This window comes from Nannospalax galili, unplaced genomic scaffold (genome assembly GCF_000622305.1).
Source record: "Nannospalax galili isolate Female #2095 unplaced genomic scaffold, S.galili_v1.0 scaffold1212, whole genome shotgun sequence".
NCBI lineage: Eukaryota > Metazoa > Chordata > Mammalia > Rodentia > Spalacidae > Nannospalax > Nannospalax galili.
Window position 1 is genome coordinate 77,186 of NW_008331994.1, and position 12,410 is coordinate 89,595.

At 41.0% G+C, this 12,410-nt stretch overlaps 2 protein-coding genes across 4 annotated transcripts in view; both read left to right on the plus strand.

Annotated features, from left to right (window-relative positions):
• The window catches only part of Arnt (aryl hydrocarbon receptor nuclear translocator), a 68,160-nt gene extending 63,602 nt beyond the window's left edge, over window positions 1-4,558 (plus strand). For all 3 annotated transcript variants that reach the window (XM_008827075.3, XM_029560609.1, XM_029560608.1), the window contains 3 exons: window positions 882-1,044; window positions 1,963-2,129; window positions 3,136-4,558. In XM_008827075.3, the coding sequence (XP_008825297.2) occupies window positions 882-1,044; window positions 1,963-2,129; window positions 3,136-3,225 (420 nt within the window). In that variant the 3' untranslated portion in view covers window positions 3,226-4,558. The remainder of the gene's footprint in view (window positions 1-881; window positions 1,045-1,962; window positions 2,130-3,135) is intronic.
• A 1,905-nt stretch (window positions 4,559-6,463) lies between these two features.
• Window positions 6,464-12,410, plus strand: part of Ctsk (cathepsin K) — a 19,298-nt gene continuing 13,351 nt past the window's right edge. The window contains exons 1-4 of the mRNA XM_008827077.3: window positions 6,464-6,796; window positions 8,579-8,699; window positions 9,229-9,351; window positions 9,427-9,582. Coding sequence (XP_008825299.1) covers window positions 8,580-8,699; window positions 9,229-9,351; window positions 9,427-9,582 — 399 coding nt within the window. The 5' untranslated portion in view covers window positions 6,464-6,796; window position 8,579. The remainder of the gene's footprint in view (window positions 6,797-8,578; window positions 8,700-9,228; window positions 9,352-9,426; window positions 9,583-12,410) is intronic.

A 12,410-nucleotide genomic window follows, 5' to 3' on the forward strand; every position in this document is an offset into this window, starting at 1 on the left:
TTTAAAATATTCTGTTTTATTTTTTTTTAATCTTATGTGTATGAGTGTATTGCCTGCATGTATGTGAGTACACCCATGTTGTGCAATGCTGAGGAGGTCAGAAGAGGGCTTCGGATTCCCCTGGAACTGGAGTTAAGGACGGTTCATAGCCACCATATAGGTGCTGGGAACCGAACCCGGGTCCTCTACAAGAGCAGTCAGTGCTCTTAACTGCTGAGCCATCTCTTTAGTCCCAATAAAATGTTTTTTGGAAAAAGGAAAGAAAGAAAGGAATCGCCAGGCCTGGTGGCATGCACTTTAGTCCTAGCACTCATGAGGCAGAGTCAGGCAGATCTCTTGAGTTCTAGGCTAGCCAGTGCTACCATAGTGAGACACAGTCTCATAAAAAGAAAGAAGTAGCTTCTCAATAAATAAACATAACAAATATTAAGCAATAATACAACTGGGCAAGATGGTACACACCTTTATTTCCAACACTCGAGAGGCCCATGAGACAGGAGCATTGTTCAAGGCCTCCTTGGACTACATAGTAAGGTCATGTCTGAAAAGAGGAGAAACAAGAAGAAAAGGAAAATAACATTGTCTGAGCATGTTAGCCATGGGTCTCTGTTGCTAGAGTTATGAATGATTCTCTTTTTCTTTCAACCTTCACGTTTAAAATCTATATAAGAGAAGTACCCAGAAAGAAAGATGCATCGAGAGAATAGGCAGGCTTCTCAGAGCGTTGCCTCCAAAATTTCCCATAATGTACATGTTATTCTGGTAGCAAGAGAAAATGTTTACTGTTTTATGAAAAGAAACTAGGAGCAAACAGGCTCTCATAGAATTGGTATGCACAATTAACGTTTCATTTGTTGTTCTGTATTTCCCTTTCTCTTTAGCCGGTGACTACCCAGGCTGCAGCCAAGACTCGTTCTTCCCAGTTTGGTGTGGGCAACTTTCAGACTTCATCTTCCTTCAATGCTATGTCTCTCCCTGGTGCTCCCACTGCATCACCTGGTGCTGCTGCCTACCCTAATCTTGCTAATCGTGCATCTAACTTTGGTAAGTTCAGGCTAGAAGGAGGACAACAGCAAAATGGAATTATTAAAGAGAAAGGATTTGGTAGTTAAAATTGTTTCCCTGGGTCCTGTATGTACTGACCTAATTCTAAGGAGATGCATGGTGACTGTGTTGTTTTTTTGTTGTTGTTGATTCTTTTTTTTTCTTTTATGTATATGAGTGTATTGCCTGCATATGAGTGCACCCGTGTTATGCATTGCCTTGGAGGTCAGAAGAGAGCTTTGGATTCCCCTGGAACTGGAGTTAAGGACAGTTTGTAGCCACCATGTGGGTGCTGGGAATTGAACCCGGGTCCTCTGCAAGAGCAGTCAATGTTCTTAACTGCTGAGCCATCACTCCAGCCCCAACTCTGTTTAAAATTTAAAAACTTGCTTCAGGGGCTGGCAACATGGCTCAGCAGGTAAAGTGCTTGACACACAGGCCTGATGACCTGAGTTTGAGCCTCTGAACCCATGTAAAGGTGGAAGGAAAGAACTGAGTCCAGTTTTCTACTGACTGTCATGTATGTGCCATGGCACACATGCACATGCAGATGCACACAAACAACACACACAAAATAATGTTTTTGAAAAATGATTAAAAAAAGAAACTTGCTATAGGAAAACTATTTTAGCACCTATAACACAACCATGGGAATTACTATAATATTTACAGAAATTGTATTACAAACTACAAAAGTCATATATATTCGATGGAATGCAAATTTAAATGAGCAAAGAACTCCAGAAAGGCTATCTAGAGAATAAAGTTAATTTGAAACTGGGTTTTGAAATAGAAGAGGCATTGATTAGCAGAGAGAAGAACAGAAGGTATCATATGCAAAATTATTGGCATATGCAACTGTGTCCTAGTTTCTCCTCCCTAATAGATTTAAATTATTTATCCTTACTGTTTTTCTAGCTCCTGAGACTGGACAAACCGCAGGACAATTCCAGACCCGGACCGCAGAGGGTGTGGGTGTCTGGCCACAGTGGCAGGGTCAGCAACCCCATCATCGGTCCAGTTCTAGTGAGCAACATGTTCAGCAAACATCAGCACAACCACCTAGTCAGCCTGAGGTCTTCCAGGTGAGAAGATAAAGACTTCAGAAAACAGGAAACCAGGGTTAGGGTCAGGGTTAGGGTTAGGGTCAGGGTCAGGGTCAGGGTCAGGGAAGAGGGACAGAGAAGGTTGGGGTTGTGTGGAATAAGGCAGAAGGAATATGTACAAATAAATGCCAGTAATTGAAGAGATCATAACTTAGTGTGATACACACTCCTAAACTAGACAAAAGTAGTTATGAGAAGCAATATGTAAAGACGCTGAGGAAAGTTATTTTAACTCATTCACAGAGATCCATGTTTCAAAATAACTTTGGATTTTAAATAGGATGATAAAAAGGTATATGAAATAGAACATACTGATTGTAGCTATAAAGACCTAGTTATATTAAGTCCTAAAGGGACTGTAAGATTGAATGGGGTAATCTTAGGACAGAGAAAGATCCTAGTGTAAAACACAGATTGAAAGAAGGCAAAATAAGTTTTGGTAGAAAACAGAATTAGATAGGCTTCAGATATATCTATAGTGGGTAAATGAATGTGGCAAGCATATTTTTTGAAAATATCAAGGACTAGAAAGAAGGAAAATGTGGAACTAGAGGAGGAAAAGAAGAGACTGGGAAAAAAGGCTGTGCTGTAAAGGAGTTAGAGTTCCTGGGAATAAGGAAGGTTGAAAGAGCTCAGCACAACACAAACCTTTTGATTTCAAGGTACAGAGGCAGGCATGGTTGGGCATGCCTTTAATCCCAGTACTTGGGAGCAGAAGCAAGCAGATCTCTGTGAGATCTAGGTGAGCTTGGTCTGCTTAGAGAGTTCCAGGCCAGCCGGGGCTACACAGAAATCCTGTCTCAAAAACTAAAAACCAAAACCAAACCAAAAAACCAAACAAATCAAAAACCAAAAAAAAAAAAAAAAACCAAAAAAAAAAAAAAAAAAAAAAACCAACAAAAAAGTGTGGGACCAGTGAGTTTTTGGAGGGAACGCAGTAAAAGTAAGGGGATGTGACCCAAATTTAATCTTTTTCTCTCATTAGGAAATGTTGTCCATGCTGGGAGACCAGAGTAACAGCTACAACAATGAAGAATTTCCTGATCTAACTATGTTCCCCCCCTTTTCAGAATAGAACTTTTGGGGTGAGGATAAGGGGTGGGGGAGAAAAATCACTGTTTGTTTCTTAAATGCAAATCTTTTGTAAACAGAATAAAAGTTCCTCTCCCTTCCCTTCCCTCACCCCTGATGTGTACCCTCTTTCCCTTCTGAACTCCCCATTTCTCCACCCTTTGCCTCTCTGAAGTAACATTTATAGAAGAAATTAAATGGATTTCCCCGGATTTGGGGATCCTCTGAAAATTTGAGGCTAGGTGAGGTTAGAATACCTTTCCTTATGTCTCCTGACCAGAAGTTGTACAACAATGGTTTATGCTGGGGTCAAGGGGCAGGATAGAAGAACCTAACAGCCACTATTTGCCTTGGATTCTATGGCTTGTTTTGGAAAGACATTCTGAGTATAGTGGAGGAGAAGAGAAATGCCCTCACACTTGAGGATCATGGTGGGTATGTACGGAGCTCTAGAAAGTGGATGTAGACTCTTCTACTTCTGAGCAGTTCCCCTGGAAAGAACCATGAGAGTATGAACATTTGTGTTTATTTGTGTGTATATGTGCTCTGTGTGTGTGTGTTTGTGTGTGTGCCTGTGTGCACATATGTGTGAGTTCCTATATTTTTTTTCCTTTCTCCCTATTAAGGAGTTTATGCAAAATTTGTCCCAGATTTTAACTTTTTTTGTTTTAACTTTCCTTGTCTTTTTGTTTGCTCTTCAAAGAGTCCTAAGAAGTTCATTCTTCCAGGTATTTCCCACCAAGTATTGCAGCCAAAGAGTATTTAAATTAAGTCTTTGCTGCACTTAAATCTATGCCCAGCCAAAATGCAACTCTGGGGGAATACATAATTTTCTCTTGATAGGGTTGGTCTCTTACTGAACACATTTAGTGATCAAGCTGGATTACTCCTGCTTTATTGGTGCTCTCACTTTATCTGGAAGGTCTGCAGATATTACCAAAATAGGCTGGCTAGATGAACACTTTCAGAAATCCCAGGCTTGGCCATAAGGATAATGCTGCATTTTTGTGAATCACATATGATATATGTTTTGGAGAAGTTATTTCTGCATGGAAACTCAATTTCTTGGATTATCGGTCCCAGTGAAAGTCTCACTGATGGATTGATTATAAACCAAATATAAAGCCCTCTTGCAAAGTAGCCTCTTCTGTCTTTAAAATATCCCATGTAGCAAAAAATATATCTAGGACTTTCTAAAGTCTATAGTTCTTCACTCCCTCTCCAATCTTGAGATTGAGTTTTGCTTTGGAGCACAAATGTAGTCTGTGTTAGGTGGGGCCTGGACTCCCATCCCAACAGGGTCACTTTGTAATTATAGCCATATAACTATGGATACAGGTCACCACTTTCACCTTTTACCTCCTCAGGTAAGTCATATATCAGCCTTTTTAAAAAATTGGCTCCTGCTAGTATCTAAACACAAGACTGAATTAATATGGAAAAGATATATTAGGTGTATTCATAGGGGATTGAGAGGCAACGATGGCCTTGGAGAGGCTGTGGGAAGGTTATTTACAAGATTTCCCTCCATTTATCTCCAGTCTGGTGCCAGGTAATAGAATGAGAGAGGAGACTATTTTTTTTATTCTATGTGCACGCATACAGTATACATATATATTTATACCACAATTTACAAAGCCAAAAAGTTGAGTTTCCAATGGAATATTTGTTTTTAATAATTGACTTGTTTTTAAATGTGATTGAAATTATAATGTACAGTTATTATAGGGCTTTTAAGGAAGGGGAGGGGAGGGAGAAGAAGCTCTGAGGGTTTTGTTTCTGCTTTTCCTTCAGGGTTTCATTTTTGATTGTTTTTTCTTGTTGGCCATTTCTGTATTGCTGGCATCTGTGCTAAGCCTTACAGTGGCAAAACTAATGACATGTAGCAAAGATTTTAAAACAAAGTATTTTTTCCTTTTGTAAAATTTCTTGTGTCATGTGATCTTGATTGCGTCTTCCTTATTTCTTTCCAGCTCATAAAATAACAGACACCCACAACTAAAAGAATCCATAATTTGTGTTCCAGCCATATAAGCATAAAACATGATGAAGTCTTCATTTCAGGAATTTGGAATCATAGGGCTCTGATCACTCAGTACCCTGTTCCTCACTTGCCCTCCTGATCCTGACACATCATGAGTAAAATGAGTAGAGATTCTGATCACACTCTGGGAGTGGGATTTTCTAATCCCTTGGTTGTGGGGGAGGGCTGTTGGAATTTAAAGCCACTAGGGCACATCTGGATAGCTTTCCTGTGTATGTCTTCCTGATTGAAAGGAGCTGGGGATTGGGAAATCTAAACTCACCTGGGCTCTCTCTATAACCATGTGATTCATTACTAACTCTTAAAATCCTGTGTGTGGGATCCAGCTAAAAACTGAATCTAAACATTTAGTAATATTTTTTCTATTCGGAGGTCCCTCATTTCCTAATTCCTCACATCTGTTTATGGAAGAAATGGAGTTTAGGGGCATGGTTGACTGAGCTACAGTCTTATGATCTGTCACATGCCTGGATTTTAGGGAAGCATTTGGAGAAGCTCTTGTGACTGGACCTAGACTGGGAATTTTAATGATTGCGATATGGTGCTCATCAGACATCCTGCTTTCTCAGTTTTAGGAGAAGAGTCACATGTGTATCCTTCAGCCCTTTGATTCCAGGGTTGTGAATAATTAGGCATGCTGCTTTGGGTCACTCTTTAAAAAAAAGTGCTGTATTGGGCATTGAACCTAGGGCTCACACATGTTAGACAAGCACTCCATTAAGTTTTTAAACTTTATTTTGAGACCAGATCTCACTAAGTTGTCCAAACTGGCCTTGAACTTGTGATCCTGCTTTAGCTTCCTGAGTACTAAGGATTACAGGCCTGAACCACCAGACCCACTCAGTTCTTATGTCACCTTTAAATCTAGTTTCATCTAAACTTCTGGGGAGCTCTTCCTTATGCATAACCACATTGAGTTAAGAAAGCTATTTTCCTGCCTAGAAGCAGTAACAACAGTCATATGTATATATATGTTTTTTTAAATTGGAGCTTTATATCCTATATGCTTCTCATTCTGCCCTTTGATTTTTGTTTTGTTTTTTCCCATCATCCCAGAAGAGTCTGACATGAATTTGAAAACAGTATTCTGTGAGGAGGAGGTGGGTCCTGACAAAAGGGTAGGGAAAGATGGAATTCCCCAATAAAAGATTTTGAGGAAGAAGGATGGAGACAACTAGGGCTGTACTTTTCAGTTCCCCACCAAATCTCAATTTGAAAGAAGTGTGCTGAGGTCTTATGTCTACCTCCAAAGACAGTCACATAAAACTAGCAACTGCTGGCAATGCTCAGTCCTGGCACCCAATATTGTACACACAGGAAAACATTGCACAAATCTGTTGCATCCTTCCACCCTAACCCCCCTCGCCTCAGCATTTCTATCCCCGCCTCCTTCCCTTATCCAAATTTTCCAGCCAAGTGCTGGAGCTGACTTCCGCAATCCTGATGGAATAAATCTAGCACCCTTAGTCTTCCAGTCACATTAGCCATACTTCCTGGTTGAAAGGAGCCTAGACAGCACTCTCAACAGCAGGTAATGTTTCTAACTTCTGGGTCTTTTTCTCTTCTCATTCCTACCAGTTCTCTTAGTTTAAGATGAGGAAGGATGTAGTGAATTAGGGGGGGCGGGGGTGAAAATAAGTTTTTTGAATAAAAACATTCTTAGCCGGGCCTGGTGGTGCACGCCTATAGTCCCAGCACTTGGGAGGCAGAGGCAGGAGGATCTCTGTGAGTGCAAGGCCAGCCTGGTCTACGTAGTGAGTTCCAGGACAGCTGGGGCTACAGGGAGACCCTTCTTCAAAAACACAAATAACCAAAAAAGAAGTCCAGTCTAAAAATGTTAGGCTAATTCAGATACAATCTATGGAAATCTTTAGGATTCCTTTATGATTGTATATGTGAACCACATTGTTAGTAAAATAAAAGGAACAGAATTCTGTATTCATCTCTCAAGTGGATTCTTTCTGGAGTTCTGATTAGCTAGAAGGGTTAACATTACTGAGGAGGAGGAATACTGTTAGGTGGAATACAGTATTTCTACTTACAGCCGTCTCCAATCCTATGACACTCCAGCGTCCTGCTGGATATTTTGCTGCATTGCAAAGATTATATAAAAGTGGACTGTAAAGTTAGTATTGTACAGTCATGACATGTTGGTGACAGCAAATAGTTTCTAAACTTAAAAATTTGCAATTAGGCAAGCTACTGCAAGAAATTAATGAAGCCAGCACAAATTTCTGAAAAGCTGTAACTTAATCCAAAAGAGAGCATTGCCCTTCCATCCTACATTCTTCTCACCTTGTTCCTCTGAGACTTCTGCCCTGAGAGGGAGCCATAGAGATTGTTCACTGATGGAAGAAATAGAACTGCCTGCCCATGACATCTGGTTAAGATTAGAGCAGCTTCCTGCCTAAAGAGGGAGGGGAGATGGGGAAAGAAGGAATGGATAAGGAAAGCAAAGACACAGTAAACATACCATAGTTAAATAATATCAATTTAGCCTTGTCTTTCCCCTGCAAGTTCTGAAAGAGAATCAGGATTCAGACAAGGAAGAAAAGGCTACCTTGAAGAAATCACAAAACATAGTGTAGCTAGAGATCTTTGTGTAGTTTCTAACTTCAAGCCCCCTTGTGTTAATTTTGTCCATGAACTACCTATAGAAGACAGGAGCTAATATCCCAGTTATCCACTTTACCCCATTTCTGGTTGTTTGCAGTGTGTGTTGTGAGCACTGGCTGAACCTCCCTGTGTTGCAATACATTAAATCAGCCCCTCTGTACCCAGCGTCTGTCTGTTACTGTTTATCATGAAAACCACTCTCAATTCCTAGTCTATTTCCTATGCACAGCCAAGTTTGCCTGTCTTATAGTTCAGAGGAAGGTTTCTTTGGGTTCATGAATCCACTAGGATTATTGCATGTGTTTGCATTTTTCTGGTAAAAGAAACCTTTTTTTTTAAAAAAAAATTTGTGTGTATGCATGTATTGCCTACATGTAGGTAAGTGCACCCGTGTCATGCAATGCCCACAGAAGACAGAAGAGGCTGTCGGATCCCTGGAACTGGAGTTACAGACAGTTATTAGTTGCCATGTGGGTGCTGGGATTTGAATCCAGCTCTTCTGCAAGAACAGTCAGTGTTCTTAACCACTGAGCCATCTCTCCAGCCCAAAAGAAACATTTTTATTACCTCCTCAAAGGGGTTTCCTTAAAGGTTAAGAGCCACCTGCCTGGGAATATGGCTGCAGCTGTTCCACATCCTAAGCCACCCTGTGAACCTTCTGCCAATGGAAGTCTCCCCTAATTATTCCCTTTCCCAGGATGTGGGGGTTCAAGTTACTGCTGCTACCCATGGTGAGCTTTGCTCTGTACCCTGAGGAGATTTTGGATACCCAGTGGGAGCTATGGAAGAAGACCTACAAGAAGCAGTATAACAGCAAGGTGCCTGGGGTCTTGGAGGGGAGCGTGATGGAGGGCTGGGCCCTGAGATCTCTAGTTTTAGTGTCAGATTCTCTTCTTCAGTCTAAATATAGTGCCTTACTCCAAACAAGCAAACCTGTCCCTATTCCCTAACTATTAGCTGATAGTTTGCATTTCTGTGCTTCATCCTCTATCAAGGCCTAGTCTTCCTCCACTTTACAGCTGTATTAGCTGGAGGTGTAGATCAGTGATGAATCACTTGCCAAGCATGTGCACTGACTGAGTTCAATCCCTAGCACCACCACAAATGGAAAAAAATTCTCTTTTGGGAAGATCTCTCATACTAATGCTACTATTCTATAGATCTCTCCAGAACTTTGCATTACTTTTTAAAACATTTCTTTTTGTATGCTCTTAATCATGCATGGTTAGTCCCCTAACTAGATCGCAAACTTCTTACTAAGTTACATCTTTTCACCTAAAAACCCTCACATATGACCAATGTAACATTGCACAGAGTCTACATATTTACTCACTGTACTCTATTTAGGTGGATGAAATCTCTCGGCGTTTAGTTTGGGAAAAAAACCTGAAGCATATTTCCATCCATAATCTTGAGGCCTCTCTTGGTGTCCATACCTATGAACTGGCCATGAATCACTTGGGGGACATGGTGAGTTGAGTCTTAGATACAGGCCCACCCACTGTCTGCCTAGTCCCCTGCTAATGCTTGCCTCCTTTGTCTCAGACCAGTGAAGAAGTGGTTCAGAAGATGACTGGACTCAAAGTCCCCCCCCCTCACTCCCACAGTAATGACACCCTCTATATCCCAGAGTGGGAAGGCCGAGCCCCAGACTCCATTGACTATCGAAAGAAAGGATATGTCACTCCAGTCAAAAACCAGGTACTCTTCCTTGTGTGTGAATAGATAATCTAGCCTGACCTCTTTCTTGTTCTGCAGCATTGTTCTTGAGATAGAGGAGCAGGATGAGAGACCAAAGAATTATGTACCATATGTCCCCCCATGCTAAGAGAGCATATTCCATTATTAACCCATTTTTTGGTATATTTAGATTTTTTTTGTTTCTAAAAAATCATATAATAACCACAAATATTCAATTTAAAATATTTTTTAAATTACACACTTCTGGGTCGGGTGACATATGCCTTTAATCCCAGCACTTGGGAGGCAGGTAGGTTTCTGTGAGATCAAGTTCAGCCTGGTCTACATAGTGTCAGGCCAGCTAGGGCTACAGGGAGACCTGTCTTTTTTAAAAAAAAAATTTCACATAGAATTGCAAAAAGCATCCTGTGCATATGTTTTTGTAATATAGAAATACATAAAACAAATCCTGAAATTGGAATTACTAAGACAGAGAATCCTTTAAAAAATGTTTTTCAGTCTTAAATTCTTATCAGCAATAGAATCCTAGCTTTTCCACAACCTTAACAGCATAGGATTATATCAGTGAGATGAAGAATAGAGTTAGCATTCATTTAACAAATATTCCCTATCTTCCAGAACCTAAGAAGTACAGTGTTAAGCAGTAGAGATTCAAAATAACTAAGATACAACCTTCCTCCTCAAGAAATTGTCATTCTTTTTTTTTTTAATTAAAAAAATTTTATTTGTAGCTAGGTGTAGTGGTGCACGCCTTTAGTCCCAGCATTTGGGAGGCAGAGCCAGGCAGACCTCTGTGAGTTCAGGGCCAGCCTGGTCTACATAGTGAGTTCCAGGCCAGCTGGGCTACAGGGAGACCCTGTCTCAAAAAGACAAAAAAAAAGAAAAAAAAATTTTAATTTATTATTTTTATTTTATGTGTATGTGTGTATTGCCTGCATGTAGGTAAGTGCACCTGCGTCATGTAATGCTGGCGGAGGTCAGAAGAGGCCATCAGATCCCCTGGGCCTGGAGTTATGAACAGTTAGCTGCCATGTGCATGCTGGGATTTGAACCCGGGTCTTCTGCAAGAACAACCAGTGTTCTTAACCGCTGAGGCCTCTCTCCAGCCCCAAGAAATTGTCATTCTTTTTTGGTCTTTTTGAGACAGGGTTTCCCTGTAGGCCCAGCTGTCCTGGAACTCACTATGTAGACCAGGCTGGCCTTGAACTCACAGAGATCCGCCTGTCTCTGCCTCCTGAGTGCTGGGATTAAAGGCGTGCACTACCACACCCGGCAAGAAATTGTCATTCTTAAAAAGTAGAAAAATCAGGACTGGTGAGGTGACTTGGTGATTAAGAGCACTGACTGCTCTTGTAGAAGACCCAGGTTCAGTTCCCAGCACCCACATGGCAGCTAACAACTATCTGTAACTATAGTTCCGGGGATCCATCACCCTTTTCTGGCCTCCACGGGTATTGCATGCATGTGGTGCACTTACATACATGCAGGTATAACACTCATACACATAAATAAAAACAAATAATGTAAAAAAATAGAAAAAAACAGAAAAGAGAAAAAAATCTACAGCCAAGCAGAACCCTAATAATAGCTAGTATTTCTTGAGGACTTATGTGTAAGGAACGTCTAAATTCTTTATGTAAATTAACTCTCTTAATGCCTGAAAAATCTCATTAAATATAGTATTACTCTCTTTTTAGTTTTTTGAGACAGAGTCTTATGTAGCCTAAAGTGACTTCACACTCTATGTAGCTAAGATTGACCTGGAACTCCTGATCCTCTTGTCTTAGCCTCTTAAGTACTGGAATTATAAGTGGTTTGTGCCATTTTACCTAACTTATATTTTAAAGATTTAAAAAAATATTTGGGGGCTGGAGATATAGCTCAGCTGTTATGAGCACTGGCTGCTTTTGCAGAGGACTGGAGTTCAATTCCCAGAACTCACATGGCTCCTAACAACCATCCCTAACTCTAGTTCTAGGGGATCTGATGCCCTCTTCTGACCTCCATGGGCATTGCATAACATGGGTGCACTTACACACATGCAGACAATACACCCATACTCAGAAAACAAATAAAATATTTTTTTAAAGAAGATTAAAAAACTGAGCTGGACTTGGTGATTCATGTCTTTAATCCTAGCACTCAGGAGGCAGAGGCAGGTGGATCTCTGAGTACGTAGGAAATTCCAGGCCAGCTGGGGCTACATAGGAAAACCATGCTGGAAAATTTATTAAATACACCAGAGTCAGGAAAGGGTACAGTTCCTTCACCTGGACTCAATGACCTGTCAACTAACCATGCAACACAAGTGAGTGTGTCACAAGACCCCCAGACAGAGAACTATCCACTGTCCCTGGGGCATCACCTCAGCTCCATCCTTGCTGTTGTCACAGCCTAGTCCAAATGAAGTCTGCCTGCTCATTTGTGTGGACCTGTTGTTCACCTGCGTCTGTTCCTATGTCTGGATCTTGTCCTTTCTTTCACTTCTATAGCCTCTACTCATCCTGGCTCCGACAGCACAATTCTTACCCTGAAACTTGACTCTGGAGGCAGCGGCAGTAGCAGCAGCAGCACCTCTAAGTAGACCTCTAGCCAATTCATTGTCTCATTCCCACAGAGTATTCTTTTTGCATCTCTTTTCAGCCCTTCTGCCTCTCATGCCTTTTTGAAACTCTTGAACTGTGCTGTGGCCTTCTTAATCCTTTGTAGACATTCTTTAGATATATAATGAACTCATACCACAGGACATCTGGGTACACATATTTGACTGGATAAGCCTTGACATATATGACAGAATGTATGAAATCTGGTGGGGGGACACTATAGGG